Source organism: Manis pentadactyla, chromosome 4, assembly GCF_030020395.1.
Source record: "Manis pentadactyla isolate mManPen7 chromosome 4, mManPen7.hap1, whole genome shotgun sequence".
NCBI classification, from domain to species: Eukaryota; Metazoa; Chordata; class Mammalia; order Pholidota; family Manidae; genus Manis; species Manis pentadactyla.
Window position 1 is genome coordinate 27,499,282 of NC_080022.1, and position 16,627 is coordinate 27,515,908.

General features: G+C 38.2%; 1 protein-coding gene across 2 annotated transcripts in view; it reads left to right on the plus strand.

Moving 5' to 3' along the window:
• The window catches only part of AGO3 (argonaute RISC catalytic component 3), a 156,218-nt gene that overhangs the window by 72,589 nt on the left and 67,002 nt on the right, over positions 1-16,627 (plus strand). For both annotated transcript variants that reach the window (XM_036911923.2, XM_036911924.2), the window contains exons 9-12: positions 186-305; positions 2,515-2,637; positions 2,976-3,109; positions 11,929-12,113. In XM_036911923.2, coding sequence (XP_036767818.1) covers positions 186-305; positions 2,515-2,637; positions 2,976-3,109; positions 11,929-12,113 — 562 coding nt within the window. The remainder of the gene's footprint in view (positions 1-185; positions 306-2,514; positions 2,638-2,975; positions 3,110-11,928; positions 12,114-16,627) is intronic.

The window sequence follows — 16,627 nt, forward strand, 5'->3', positions numbered from 1 at the left end:
ACCTAATTAAAATCCTACCATAAAGGAGTATTATCTAATACTTTTTTATTTAATATGGTATTAAAAAGAAGCAGTTTAACAAAGGAGATTTTAAATTTTAATTTCACATGTAATTGACACTGAGAGTTAAAAAGATACATCTAGTATAAAACGTTTTTCCATTTAAAACGTTTTTCCATTCGTAGGTGTGTAATATTGTGGCAGGGCAACGATGTATCAAGAAACTAACAGACAATCAGACTTCCACCATGATCAAAGCAACAGCAAGATCTGCGCCAGACAGACAAGAGGAAATTAGCAGATTGGTTAGTACTTACCTTAGAAATGGTAATTAAAAATGTATTAGGGTGAGCTATGAAAGAACTGTGTCTTACCAGCTTGTACTTTATTACCATTTCATGGACTCTCAGAATTAAAAGGGATCATGGAAGTAACCTAGTGATGTTCTGGGGGTAAACCTTAGTGGGTTTTATGAGAAGGGTTAGATTCTTCTAATTTAACCCCAGCTCTTTAAGTAGATCCAGAGCAGAATCTCTCAGAAATAATGTTTCAATTTAGTAAACTGGAAATTTATTACCTCCCCACTAAATGAGAAAGAGAAAAGGAGAAGTCAAGATATCATGACTATCAATAGTGAGAGGCTTAACAACCAGAATAGGATTGCTTAGCCCCCAGGATCAGACTGGCAATGTACAGGATGAATAAAGAAATATAAGATAGTTCCTACTATGTAGAGTCTCTGAGCTGTCTGACCATTCTAAATGGGGAGGAAGAGTTATCGATACCACTTTATAAGATGAAATAAGGCAAAATGAAAAATAAAAGGCACCTGGATCTCATCTTACTCTCTTCTTGAATGCCACTTAAATTGCCAAAGTGAAGAGAAAAAGGCCTGGAAATATGAATATCACCCAAACAACTTAGTAACACTTTCAAAAGCAATTTTAAAGATTGATTTATAAGAGGGTAACAGAACTGGCTCTTTGATTGTGTAAGCCAATAACAGAAAAAAGACCTTTTTTTTCCTAATAGTTTTATAAAGAGTAAAAGTTATTATGTGATATTTAAGGAAAATACAGGCTGGTTCTCATCATGGATTTTTCTCTGATATATGAAAAGATTTGAAAAGATTTAAAAACCTTTAAGAGACTAGAACCTCACTATCTGTAAAATCTCAATAACTTGTTCTAACTCATTTATTATAGCCTTTCCCTTCAGAGAAACAATGTTATACAGGTTAAAAGCATGGGCCTTGGACTCTAACAGCTCTGGGTCGGAAGTCCAGTTTCTCCACTTACTATTACTATTATTGTATTATAATTTAACATCTGGAAGTCGAGTGCAGTGATTGGGAGTAGGAGCTCTAGAATCAGAACACACATGGTTTCAGATTCTATGTCACTTGCTTAGCTATATGGTTTTAGGCCAGTCATTTGTTTAATTTTATTAAGCTTTAGTTTTATTCTTTGAGAAAAGATTATAAAAGACCTACTTTTATAGTTATAAGGTTATTGTGAAAATTAATTATACAACGTTTAACACCAAACACATAAGCAACAAGTCTTAGCAAATAATAGTTGTTGTTATTTGTAACCTTACTGTGGAAGTACACTAAAACATACCAGAAATGAATGGCATTTAAGCTTAAAGAAAAAATGCTTTAGTGCCTAGTTTAGAAAACAACTTATCCTGCTTATTGCAGGAAGATTCTTTTTCCATATTTGGATTTTATAGTTTTTAAAATAGATGTTACTCAAACACTTGAATACTGCCTTCTTTTTGTAACCTTGTTTGACCTTTACTCTGAGAATAAGTAAATATGTTTTTGAAGAAAATAGTTACTATAGCGTATTATAAGCATGAATTATACCTCTGATGTCAAGTTTACGCTGAATTACATTAAATTATTTATCTTTATATGTATGACTATATTATGTAAAAATTATCATCTATATGACACTGGCTTCCTTATCTGTCTTAGGTGTATCCCATTAAGTAAATTTTATAATATGGTACTCTTTATCTGAGAATATTCGAATCAATTTTATTTAAATTACAAAGCAAGTAATTGGGGGGAATCCTTAGAATTATCAGTATTTCCTGTTACACTCTACTTAAAATAAATTTTAATAGTCTATGTCTGGATCCTCTAATTAGAAATTCTTAACCTTTTTTAGGTCATGTGTTTCTTTTGCAATCTCTAGGTCACCCTCTCTAAAATACATTAGGTGTAATATAAAATTACCATTTTGATGGATCATCAATAGTTGAAATTTCTTATTATTCAACCTGATACATAAAATGTTCTTTAAATTACCAGGAAGCTCACAGACTTTCTGCAGTGTGTTCATGATCTGTGGTCTCCAGGTTAAGTCCTCTGCTCTTTAGTTAGGACACCATTTACTAGACATACTACAAAATGTTGCAGACACACGGAGAAAAAGAGGGTTCTAATGAGTAAAGCAGGAGTTGGGGGAAGTTTTGAAAGTAACTACAAATATTTTCTGTTGTTAGGTAAGAAGTGCAAATTATGAAACAGATCCATTTGTTCAGGAATTTCAATTTAAAGTTCGGGATGAAATGGCCCATGTAACCGGACGTGTACTTCCAGCACCTATGCTCCAGTATGGAGGACGGGTAAAATTCCTCTTGATAGTTTTTAATTATAAGTATACAGTTTCTATGTATGGAGAGAGGGCATCCTAGCTAAGTCTGGAATTTAGATAAAGTGTTCTATTGCACCAACAATATTTTTTTGTTTCAAGGTGAGTGTTTTTGCTTGAATTCAGTAAAGCTTGTTTTCCTGTGATAAAAATGTAAATAATATCAATTTAGAACAGCATATTCCATGTCAAATATCAGATATGTATCAGTTCAGCAATTTGAAATGCTTATTTTCAGTTTGTTGAAATAAACTATAGTTTAAGTGTTTCTTCTTTTTTTTCTTATTACTTTTTTTTCTCCCTTTTCTGTAGAATCGGACGGTAGCAACACCAAGCCACGGAGTATGGGACATGCGAGGGAAACAATTCCACACGGGAGTTGAAATAAAAATGTGGGCGATAGCTTGTTTTGCCACACAGAGGCAGTGCAGAGAAGAAATACTGAAGTGAGTCTTGTCATTAGTTTGGCAGTGGGACCTATCTGTGTTTACATTTTGTATTTCAATTTTACATTACCCAGCTAAAATTCTAACCAATGTGGCCTCAACCTGGAGTTTATTTAATCTCTGAAGCTTTAAAAATGTTTCTCCTCAGTAGTTTTTTTTTTTTGAGAGGACATCTCCATTATTTATTGATCAAATAGTTGTTAACAACAATAAAATTCTGTATAGGGGACTCAATGCACAATCATTAATCCACCCCAAGCCTAATTCTCAACAGTCTCCAATCTTCTGAAGCATAACAAACAAGTTCTTACATGGTGAACAAATTCTTACATAGTGAATAAGTTACATGGTGAACAGTACAAGGGCAGTCATCACAGAAACTTTCGGTTTTGATCACGCATTATGAACTATAACCAATCAGGTCAAATATGAATATTCATTTGATTTTTATACTTGATTTATATGTGAATCCCACATTTCTCCCTTATTATTATTATTATTATTATGTTTAATAAAATGCTGAAGTGGTAGGTAGATGCAAGATAAAGGTAGAAAACATAGTTTAGTGCTGTAAGAGGGCAAATGTAGATGATCAGGTGTGTGCCTATAGACTAAGTATTAATCCAAGCTAGACAAGGGCAACAAAACATCCACGGATGCAGATTTCTCTCAAAACAGGGGGGGTGGGGTTCTAAGCCTCACCTCTGTTGATCCCCAATTTCTCACCTGATGACCCCCCTGCGACTGTGCCTGTCTTAGGTTGTTCCTCCCTTGAGGAATCTTACCCGTCTCTGGCTAACCAGTCATCTTCCGGGGCCATACAGGGAAATGTAAAGTTGGTAAGTGAGAGAGAAGCAATATTGTTTGAAAAGGTTAGCTTTTTACTTCTTTGCAGATTTATGCCCTGTGGCTTCTATGCCCAGCATTTGTCTTGAGGCATCTTTACCACTTGGAAGAATTATGATACTCGGTAATTTCAATATGAGGCATGAATTCTACTTAAGGGTTATAATTAGGAAGGAAGAAGAAAAGCTATAGAAGTAGCAGGCGGCAGAAAACATGGGAAGATTGATTATTTCTTTGACATATCTTCTTGCAGAGTAACATAAGCGTGTATAGGTTTTAAACTACTAATTAAACTGCGCACACACATTAACATAATAGGAATACAGCTACATAACCAAAGCAGACCTACAATTACCAGCCATCTCCAGTGAAACCAAGAAAACCAGTTAGGCACCCTAGGCATTTGTGAAAACTTATCAATGATATGATGGATATTGTCTAACTGAATTTGAATAGTTTGAGAAAAATCAGACAAATTAAAACAACACATTCCTGGGAACTGTTCACATCCCATATGTTCTTTTAAAAGTAGATAGTCTGTAGTCGCAAGATTTTGGAGCACTGCAACTTGCACTTCTCCTAATTCTTGGTTGAGTTCCGACAGTATAGATCCAGTCAAATTTGTTATTTTACTGTATGCACAGGCCAGCTTAGATATCTCCTTCTTCGTTCCAATGGCAAGTCTAGGAACCAGTGGGATGAATGCAGCTACGACTGCAACAGCGCCAAGATCTTTGTTGAAGTTTTTTGATGGTCATCTTCTGGAATGACTCTTCCAGAGAATGTTGATGTTGGAAGTTCTTCTTCATATCATATCTTAATTCGTTTTCTGGGTGGCCAAATTAGGCTTTGATCCTCTGTATAAACACAAACAAACCCTTTGCCCACCCTTTGATATGCCCTTTATATCATCATGAAGAATTTATTGGAGATCACCACACAGGAACTGCTTTTTTTTTTTTAAGAGAAAGGAATATTATCAGAAAAATGTACTTCCATAGCTGATCATATGACACCCTTTAAATGATCAAAACTAAGGATATTTAAAACATGCATTAATCATTGATTTACAGTTAGTTTTCTCCTATCAGGGAGTAATTCCACTTTTCTTTCTTTTCTTTTTTTTTATCCTTAATCTACAATTACATGAAGAATATTATGTTTACTACGCTCTCCCCTATACCAGGTCCCCCCCACAAACCCCTTTACAGTCACTGTCCATCAGCATAGCAAAATGTTGTAGAATCACTACTTGTCTTCTCTGTGTTGTACAGCCCTCCCCGTTCTCCCACCCCCCCATTAGGCATGCGAATCATAATACCCCCTTTCTTCTTACCCCCCCTTATCCCTCCCTACCCACCCATCCTCCCCAGTCCCGTTCCCTTTGGTACCTGTTAGTCCATTCTTGGGTTCTGTGATTCTGCTGCTGTTTTGTTCCTTCAGTTTTTCCTTTGTTCTTATACTCCACAGATGAGTGAAATCATTTGGTATTTCTCTTTCTCCGCTTGGCTTATTTCACTGAGCATAATACCCTCTAGCTCCGTCCATGTTGTTGCAAATGGTAGGATTTGTTTTCTTCTTATGGCTGAATAATATTCCATTGTGTATATGTACCACATCTTCTTTATCCATTCATCTACTGATGGACACTTAGGTTGCTTCCAATTCTTGGCTATTGTAAATAGTGCTGTGATAAACATAGGGGTGCATCTGTCTTTTTCAAACTTGAGTGCTGCGTTCTTAGGGTAAATTCCTAGGAGTGGAATTACTGGGTCAAATGGTAAGTCTATTTTGAGCGTTTTGAGGAACCCCCATACTGCTTTCCACAATGGTTGAACTAATTTACATTCCCACCAGCAGTGTAGGAGGGTTCCCCTTTCTCCACAACCTCGCCAACATTTGTTGTTGTTTGTCTTTTGGATGGCAGCCATCCTTACTGATGTGAGGTGATACCTCATTGTAGTTTTAATTTGCATTTCTCTGATAATTAGCGATGTGGAGCATCTTTTCATGTGTCTGTTGGCCATCTGTATTTCTTTTTTGGAGAACTGTCTGTTCAGTTCCTCTGCCCATTTTTTAATTGGATTATTTGTTTTTTGTTTGTTGAGGTGGGTGAGCTCTTTATATATTTTGGACGTCAAGCCTTTATCGGATCTGTCATTTACTAATATGTTCTCCCATACTGTAGGGTACCTTTTTGTTCTATTGATGGTGTCTTTTGCTGTACAGAAGCTTTTCAGCTTAATATAGTCCCACTTGTTCATTTTTGCTTTTGTTTTCCTTGCCCGGGGAGGTATGTTCAAGAAGAGGTCGCTCATGTTTATGTCTAAGAGGTTTTTGCCTATGTTTTTTTCTAAGAGTTTTATGGTTTTATGACTTACATTCAAGTCTTTGATCCATTTTGAATTAACTTTTGTGTATGGGGTTAGACAATGGTCCAGTTTCATTCTCCTACACGTAGCTGTCCAGTTTTGCCAGCACCATCTGTTGAAGAGACTGTCATTTCCCCATTGTATGTCCATGGCTCCTTTATCAAATATTAATTGACCATATATGTTTGGGTTAATGTCTGGAGTCTCTCATCTGTTCCACTGGTCTGTGGCTCTGTTCTTGTGCCAGTACTAAATTGTCTTGATTACTATGGCTTTGTAGTAGAGCTTGAAGTTGGGAGTGAGATCCCCCTACTTTATTCTTCTTTCTCAGGATTGCTTTGGCTATTCAGGGTCTTTGGTGTTTCCATATGAATTTTTAAATTATTTTTTCCAGTTCGTTGAAGAATGTTGCTGGTAATTTGATAGGGATTGCATCAAATCTGTATATTGCTTTGGGCAGGATGGCCATTTTAATGATATTAATTCTTCCTAGCCACGAGCATGGGATGAGTTTCCATTTGTTAGTGTCCCCTTTAATTTCTCTTAAGAGTGACTTGTAGTTTTCAGGGTATAGGTCTTTCACTTCCTTGGTTAGGTTTATTCCTAGGCATTTTATTCTTTTTCGTGCAATTGTGAATGGCATTGTTTTCCTTATTTCTCTTTCTATTGGTTCATTGTTAGTATATAGGAAAGCCACCGATTTCTGTGTGTTAACTTTGTATCCTGCAACTTTGCTGTATTCCGATATCAGTTCTATTAGTTTTGGAGTGGAGTCTTTAGGGTTTTTTATGTACAATATCATGTCATCTGCAAATAGTGACAGTTTAACTTCTTCTTTACCAATCTGGATTCCTTGTATTTCTTTGTTTTGTTTGATTGCCATGGCTAGGACCTCCAGTACTATGTTAAATAACAGTGGGGAGGGTGGGCATCCCTGTCTTGTTCCTGATCTCAGAGGAAAAGCTTTCAGCTTCTCGCTGTTCAATATAATGTTGGCTGTGCGTTTATCATATATGGCCTTTATTATGTTGAGGTACTTGCCCTCTATACCCATTTTGCTGAGAGTTTTTATCATGAATGGATGTTGAATTTTGTCAAATGCTCTTTCAGCATTATGGAGATGATCATGTGGTTTTTGTCCTTTTATGTTTATGTGGTGGATGATGTTGATGGATTTTCGAATGTTGTACCATCCTTGCATCCCTGGGATGAATCCCACTTCGTCGTGGTGTATGAGCCTTTTGATATATTTTTGAATTCGGTTTGCTAATATTTTATTGAGTATTTTTGCATCTACATTCATCAGGAATATTGGTCTGTAATTTTCTTTTTTGGTGGGATCTTTGCCTGGTTTTGGTATTAGGGTGATGTTGGCTTCATAGAATGAGTTTGGGAGTAGTCCCTCCTCTTCTATTTTTTGGAAAACTTTAAGGAGAATGGGTATTATGTCTTCTCTGTGTGTCTGATAAAATTCTGAGGTAAATCCGTCCGGCCCGGGGGTTTTGTTCTTGGGTAGTTTTTTGATTACCGTTTCAATTTCTTTGCTCATAATTGGTTTGTTTAACTTTTGTGTTTCTTCCTTGGTCAGTCTTGGAAGGTTGTATTTTTCTAGGAAGTTGTCCATTTCTTCTAGGTTTTCCAGCTTGTTGGCATATAGGTTTTCATAGTAGTCTTTAATAATTCTTTGTATTTCTGTGGAGTCTGTCGTGATTTTTCCCTTCTCATTTCTGATTCTGTTGATTTATGTTGATTCTCTTTTTCTCTTATTAAGTTTGGCTAGAGGCTTATCTATTTTGTTTATTTTCTCAAAGAACCAGCTCTTGGTTTCATTGATTTTTTCTGTTGTTTTATTCTTCTCAATTTTATTTATTTCTTCTCTGATCTTTATTATGTCCCTCCTTCTGCTGACTTTAGGCCTCATTTGTTCTTCTTTTTCCAGTTTTGATCATTGTGATGTTAGACTATTCATTTGGGATTGTTCTTCCTTCTTCAAGTGTGCCTGGATCGCTATATACTTTCCTCTTAAGACTGCTTTCGCTGCGTCCCACAGAAGTTGGGGCTTTATGTTGTTGTTGTCATTTGTTTCCATATATTCCTTGATCTGTATTTTAATTTGTTCGTTGATCCATTGATTATTTAGGAGCATGTTGTTAAGCCTCCATGTGTTTGTGAGCCTTTTTGTTTTCTCTGTAGAATTTATTTCTAGTTTTATACCTTTGTGGTCTGAAAAGTTGGTTGGTAGAATTCCAGTATTTTGAAATTTACTGAGGCTCTTTTTGTGGGCTAGTATGTGGTCTATTCTGGAGAATGTTCCATGTGCACTTGAGAAGAATGTATATCCTGTTGCTTTTGGATGTAGAGTTCTATAGATGTCTATTAGGTCCATCTGTTGTAGTGTGTTGTTCAGTGCCTCCGTGTCCTTACTTATTTTCTGCCCGGTGGATCTGTCCTTTGGAGTGAGTGGTGTGTTGAAGTCTCCTAAAATGACTGCATTGCAGTCTATTTCCCCCTTTAGTTCTGTTAGTATTTGTTTCACATATGCTGGTGCTCCTGTGTTGGGTGCATATATATTTAGAATGGTTATATCCTCTTGTTGGACTGAGCCCTTTATCATTATGTAGTTTCCTTCTTTATCTCTTGTTACTTTCTTTGTTTTGATGTCTGTTTTGTCCGATATTAGTACTGCAACCCCTGCTTTCTTCTCTCTGTTGTTTGCCTGACATATGTTTTTCCATCCCTTGACTTTTAGTCTGTGCATGTCTTTGGGTTTGAGGTGAGTTTCTTGTAAGCAGCATATAGATGGGTCTTGCTTTTTTATCCATTCTATTACTCTGTGTCTTTTGATTGGTGCATTACGTCCATTTACATTTAGGGTGACTATTGAAAGATATGTACTTATTGCCATTGCAGGCTTTAAATTTGTGGTTACCAAAGGTTCAAGGTTAGCCTCTTTAGTATCTTACACAGTGCATGCACGGGGCCCTGGATACTAGGGAAACAGGGCAGCGAGACCAGTGAGCGGGTCCAGATGGCTGGGGCTGGGTGTTCAGCAGTCCTGGGCTCCCTCTCCTTCCCCTCCTCTGACTCCTCCCGCCGGGATCTGGGGGGAGGGGTGCTCGGGTCCGCTGGGCCGCGGCTTTTATCTTGCCCCCTTCGCGAGGCGCTGGGTTCTCGCAGGTGTGGGAGACCTACTCTTTTTGTTTTATATTATTCACAACTTGATAGAAGTCTCATAACCATTAGGCTTATGGCTCTTGTTCAGGCTAACTAAAAATACTCAACTTTAGACTTCTTGAATTAAACACTTTAAAGGAAAAGAAGGGAATTCCTGCAAACTTCATCTCTGTCCTATTCTAGGAAGAGTTGTCTTTGTTATATTTTCATAAATACATGTGGTTTTGGGAGGAGATTTCCGCTGCTCTACTCACACCGCCATCTTGGCTCCGTCCTCTCTCCTCAGTAGTTTGATGAAGATTCTTGTGATTCATTCTTCTTCTAGGCATCCTAATAGAATAGGTTGTGTTTTAGCTGGAGAATTATTGGCTTTTAATGGCAAATAGGTTTAATTCCCAGCTTTGTCACTTCCTAGCTTTATTATCATGAATAATTTATTTAAGCTCATCTGCTTCAGTTTTCACCTTTTGAAAGTAGAGATAATAGGAGCTATCTACTGAGTGAGGATTAAGTAAAGTCCTTAATTCTCAACTGAGTTCCTTAAAAGAATATTTAACTCGTCATCCCAGTTTTTTACTGTCCAAAATTTGACCTCCTTCTACACCACTTTTCCTTTTCCCCAGATTCTTTTCCTTAACATCTAAAGGCTCACCAATCTTCTGTCTAAGCTAAAAAAAAAAAAAAAAAAGAACTTCAGTTTTCAATTTACCTAACTTATTTTATTCTCTCAGACTTCCAGCCTTCTGTTCTTTCTCCTTCCTTGAAATTTGTGCTCTACTGAAACTAATTCCTAGATGACCTCCAGTATCTTTGTGCTTATCAGTTCCAATGGTCTCTTCTCAGCCATTATTTTTCTCAAAATTTGTGCAACATTAGATACAATTCACTACCTTCTTAACATTCTCTCCATTCCTGCCTTATCAGTTCCTTCTTATCACTTTGACTTCTTTTCTATCTCCTCTCCTTTGGGACTCTTAAGTCTTTGGGACTTTGACAGTCTCAAGGGCTTCTGCTGTCACTCTTGCTGGAAAAGGGTGCTGTTTGGAAAGAAGCTCCACTTGTGACTTACTAGCCCCACTGCAAACCTTTTAGGCTTCTCTTTAACAAAGAGTAACATTAAAAGTCAGTGTGACATTTAGAATCTTTCACCCACCGTTTAAGTCCTTTCTCCATTTTCACCTATTCTGACAGAGAAACTGAAGCAGTGTATTCCCTCTGTCTCCCTGGCATTTTTTTCCATTTCCACTCATGGCTCCTCTTTCCTGAAAATGCCTCCTTCCTATCTCTGCTTATCTAAATAATACCCAATTTTCTGTGATTAGATGCTGGATATAAACATATTAATTAATAAGTCACTTTCTGTGTAAAATAGAATTGTAATTATTTGTGTGAATTTATCTCCCCTCTAGAATATAATTTTCTTAAGAAAATGATTCTTATCTAATTTAAATCTCCACTAACAGATCCTATAACATATACCCATAATGAGTAGTTCTTGAGTGATATAGAGACCAGTTTATTTGAGGTCAGTTCAGAATTTGCCGTGACTCCTTCATGTGAATTTAAAAATTTTTTCTATTTAATTCTGTCCACTCCTTTCTATTAGCTCCAAATCTCTAAATGTATTTCTTAAGGTTCACCTAATAAATTTTTTTCTCCAAAGTTTTTATCTTCCTGCTTTCAACTAAAATGTCATAAGAACAATTTACTATAATGCTGTGATTATCTTAACTTGACCTCCAGGGGCTAAGGAAAACATATCCAGTTGTTTTTCAAGCCTACACCTATTCTTTTTATTTTATATTATTCACAACTTGATAGAAGTCTCATAACCATTAGGCTCTTGTTCAGGCTAACTGAAAATACTCAACTTTGGACTTCTTGAATTAAACACTTTAAAGGAAAAGAAGGGAATTCCTACAAACTTAATCTCTGTCCTGAGGAATCACTGTTTTTGAGCAAGGATAACGCAGATCCTTAAAAATGTACAGTAACTAAAATTTATCTCTTAGCATGTCTTGAGCAGCGTGATAAGTGCTTTACATGTACTATCTCATTTAATCAGCACACCAACCCTGAAGTACTCATTTTACAGATGAGAGATACTGGAGAAATTTTCATACCTAGTAACAGTACTAGGATTCAAACCTGTCATGCTAATTCTAGAACTGAGTTTTAACCAGAATGTTCTATTACCACTGCCTTTTGTAAGCTACAAAATGCCACACAACTGTAAAGTAAGGTTCGTAGTTTGCAAAGTAGATTACTGACCCACTATTGCCTTTAACATCAGTAGTCTGGTGACCTCTTTGTATATGGAACACACAAATCTTTGCTTCACTCTCCATTCACTTCCCACACTTTCCATTACTATTTTGTAGGTGTTGATGAATAGACAGGGTTTTTATTTGTGATTTCTCCACCTAGGGGTTTCACAGACCAGCTGCGGAAGATTTCCAAGGATGCAGGGATGCCCATCCAAGGCCAGCCTTGCTTCTGCAAATATGCACAGGGGGCAGACAGTGTGGAGCCCATGTTCCGGCATCTCAAGAACACCTACTCAGGGCTGCAGCTCATAATCGTCATCCTGCCAGGGAAGACACCAGTGTATGGTAAGGATATCTTAAGATTGCAATATTCCTCAAGTACTTCATATTCCTTTTAGAATTATGCTAAGGCATATCCTAAAACTTTCAAACATTAAGACATAATTTATAGCTACAGTATTTAAAACCATGTATCATTACTTTAAAGAGATAGATCAGTAGAGGAAACTAAATAGTCCAAGAAGAGACACTGTGGAAAGAATTTCAGTAGTTAAAAGAGGCATTAAAAAACAGTGGTTAAGGAAAGAATTATTTCTTAAAAATGGCATTGAGGAAATCGATTCAAGATGGTGGAATGAGAGATGAGACAGAGAACTCCTCCCAAAACCACATATAATATGAAAATATAGTTAATACAACTAATCCTAAAAGAGCAATAGGAAAGAAGGCTGCACCAGACTGCATACACCTGGAAAACAGAGCAGACCTCACAAAACATAGTAACACACCAAAGTCATGCTTGCTGGTTGCCTTGCCCTTCTCCACTGCCTGTATCAGCTACCCACACACAGGGAGCAGTCTCTGGGACATTCTCCCGAGCTGCTGTGGGCAGGGCTGTTCTCCGGCAGCTCCGCACCTGTGGCAGGTCAGCTGGTTTGCTTGCAGTGCTGGCGGGGTGGAATGAATGGCAGGCTGCTTATTGCTGTGAGGGGCTTTGGGTCTGGGTTATCCGTGAGTGGGTTGGGGCACCTGAAGTTCCTTAGGCTTCCCATCCTGCTGGGCTGAGTGTGCCAGAACCATTCCGTCCAGCTGTTAAGCCCTTGTCCCTTTACGACTTTCAAAAAGCACCCACTTTTCTTTTGTCCCAGGGGAGCCAGCTGTGGGGACCCGCTCACAGTCTCCATCTCGGATTTTACTTTTCCATTTGTCTAATATCCAGGACACCATGCAATATGTGTCTGTGCTCCCAGTGCAGATTCCTAGGGCTGGTTATTTAGCAGCCCTCCCTCCCCACTCTGATTCTTTTCCTCCCCCCAGTGAGCTGGGATGGGTGGAGTGCTCGGGTCCCGCCGGCTCACAGTTTTGTATCTTACCCTTTTCGTGAGATGCTGAGTTCTCACAGATGTAGGTGTAGCCTGGCTGTTGTACTGTATCTTCTGGTTTCCCTTTTAGGTGTAGTTGTATTTGTTGTATTTTCAAATATATATATATATGGTTTTCGGAGGAGATTTCTGCCACCCTACTCACGCTGCTATCTTGAGCCTCTCCCCATTTAAATTTGAAGGAGAGATTAAGCAATTTTCAGATAAGCAAGAGCTGAGAGAACTTCCCTCCCACAAACCACTTCTACAGTGTATTTTGGAGGGACAGCTTTAGATGGAAGTATTCCTAAGGCTAAATAGCTGTCACCAGGGGAAATAAAAGCACAGCAAAGTAGAACAATTAAATACTAAGCAGATACAAAATCAAATCAACTAACCCGAAAGTCAATCAAGGGACAAAGAGTACAGAATGTGATACCTAATATATAAAGAATGGAGGAGGGAGAGAGAGGATTAAAGATGGCAGCGTGAGAGGTGAGGCAGAAACCTCCTCCTAAAACCACATATAATACGAAAATATAATTAATACAACTAATCCTGAAAAAGCAACAAGAAAGAAGGCTGCACCAGACTGCATACACCTAGAGAAAAGAGCAGACCTCAGGGAACAGGGTAACATACCAAAGCCTTGGTCTGGTGAGACCCAAGCCCTTCCCCCACCCAGCTCACCTGTGGGAGGAAGAGAAACAGAGCAGGGAGGGAGTGGAGGCCTGGGACTGCTGAACACCTAGCTCTGGAGATCTGCTCTGGGAGCACGAACGTACACTGCATGGTGCTCTGGTGATTAGTGGGGTTGTAAAGCTAAGACAGGCAGAATACCTGGAGTTTCCAGCTGCTTGTGGAAAACAAGAATTCATATCCAGCTGATTGGGGCAGGCAGTCTGAGAGACTTCCTAAAAGTGAGAGGGCTGCTAAAGGGGAAAGGATTGCACAGAGCTTACTGCTCAGGAGAAAGGACAGGTACACATGGGAACTTAAATGATCTTCAGGTGCTCCATCCCCCTGGCTGGCTATGCAGCTCCAAGACCCCACACCATGATACACACCCTGCTACGCCTTCCTCCCAGCTACCCAGCATCTGGCATGCAAACCGGCAGCTCCTGCCCTGGCGTCAGTCCAGTCAGAGGGAAGCCCCACCAATGGCAGCTACAAACACAAAACATAAAGGCTTACACCTGTGTATTCGGCCCAGTGGTTCTAGCAGTGGAGACAGGCATAGCAGCCGGGAAGCACAAAACAGCTCTTTCCTTCCCCCAGGCACCAGCACCACTCCCCAGAAACCCCCAACATCGCTCCAGCTGCTAAGCAGCTCCAGAGAGTAGAGCTTCTGGGCACTAGAAGACACCACAGACAAATATGAAACTTCAAAGGAACCTGGTTCAAAGCAAAATCTCAACACAAGAAAAAGGATCGAGTGAGACTGAATTTAAAAATCTTCCTGAAAGATATTTCAAAATAAAAACCATAAACATGCTCCTGGAGGTACAGAAAAATATTCAAGAACTCAGGAACGAATTTAGGATGGAGATCCAGTCATTGAGGAACACAATGGAGGGTATACAAAGCACATTAGATATGCTGGAGGAGATGATAAATGAAATAGAAATTAGGGAAGAGGAATACAAAGAAGCTGAGGCACTGAGAGAAAAAGGATCTCTAAGAATGAAAGAATATTGAGAGAACTGTGTGACCAATCAAAGCAGAACAATATTCTCATTATAGGGGTACCAGAAGAAGAAGAGAGAGAAAAAAGGATAGAAAGTGTCTTTGAAGAAGTAATTGCTGTAAACTGCCCCAGTCTGGGGAAGGAGATAATCTCTTAGGCATGGAGGTGCACAGATCTCCCAACACAAGGGACCCAATGAGGACAACATCAAGACATATAGTAATTAAAATGGCAAAGACCAAGGATAAGGACAGACTATTAAAAGCAGCCAGAGAGAGAAATAAGATTACATACAAAGGAAAGCCCATCAGGCTATCATCAAGAAATCTTACAGGCCAGAACGGAGTGGCATGATATATTTAATGCAATGAAAGAAAAGGGCCTTGAACCAAGAATACTTTATCCAGCAAGATTATCATTTAAATTGGAAGGAAGGATTTAACAATTTCCAGATAAGCAAAAGCTGAGAGATTTTACCTCCCACAAACCATCTCTACAGTGTATTTTGGAGAGACTGCTATAGATGGAAGTGTATCTAAGGTTAAACAGCTGTCACCAGAGGTAATAAAAAGGGATAGACAAAGAGTACAGAATATAACACCTAATATATAAAGAATGGAGGAGGAAGAAAAGAAGGGGGAAAAAAAAACCTTTAGATTGTGTTTATAACAGTATACTAAGTGAGTTAAGTTAAACTTTAGATAGTAAGGAAGTTACCCTTGAACTTTGGAAATCACGAATCTAAAGCCTACAATGGCAATAAGCACATACATATCGATTATCACCCTAAATGTAAATGATCTGAATGCACCAATCAAAAGACATACAGTCACTAAATGAATAAAAAAACAAGACCCAACTATACGTTGCCTACAAGAGACTCACTTCAAACATAAAGACATACACAGACTAAAAGTGAAGGGATGGAAAAATATATTTCATGCAATTAATAGGGAGAAAAAAAGCAGGTGTTGCAGTACTTGTATCAGACAAAATAGACTTTAAAACAAAGAAATTCAGAAGAGACAGAGAAGAACATTACATAATGATAAATGGGTCAATCCAACAAGAGGATATAATCATATAAATATCTATGCACCCACCACAGGATCACCTACATGTGTGAAATAAATACTAACAGAATTAAAAGGGGAAATAGCATGCAATACTCTACTCACCCCAAAGGACAGATCAACCAGAAAGAAAATAAGTAAGGACACAGAGGCATTGAACAACACATCGGAACCGATGGACCAAACAGACATCTACAGAACTCTACACCAAAAAACAGCAGGATACACATTCTTCTCAAGTGCACATGGAACATTTTCAAGAATAGCTCATATACTAGGCCACAAAAGGAGCCTCAGTAAATTCAAAGAGATTGAAATTGTACCAACCAGCTTCTCAGACCACGAAGGTATGAAACTAGAAATAAATTATGCAAAGAAAATGTAAAAATCCCACAAATACATGGAGGCTTCACAACATGCTCCTAAATAACGAGTGGATCAATGACCAAATTAAAACAGGGATCAAGCAATATATGGAGACAAATGACAACAATAACTCAACACTGCAAAATCTGTGGGACTCAGTGAAGGTCGCACTAAGAGGGAAGTATATTGCAATACAGGCCTACCTCAGGAAAGAAGAACAATCCCATATCAACACTCTAAACTCACAATTAATGAAACTAGAAAAAGAAGAACAAATGAGGCCCAAAGTCAGTAGAGGTAGGGACATAATAGAGATTAGAACAGAAATAAATAAAATTGTGAAGAATAAAACAATAGAATCAATGAAAGCAG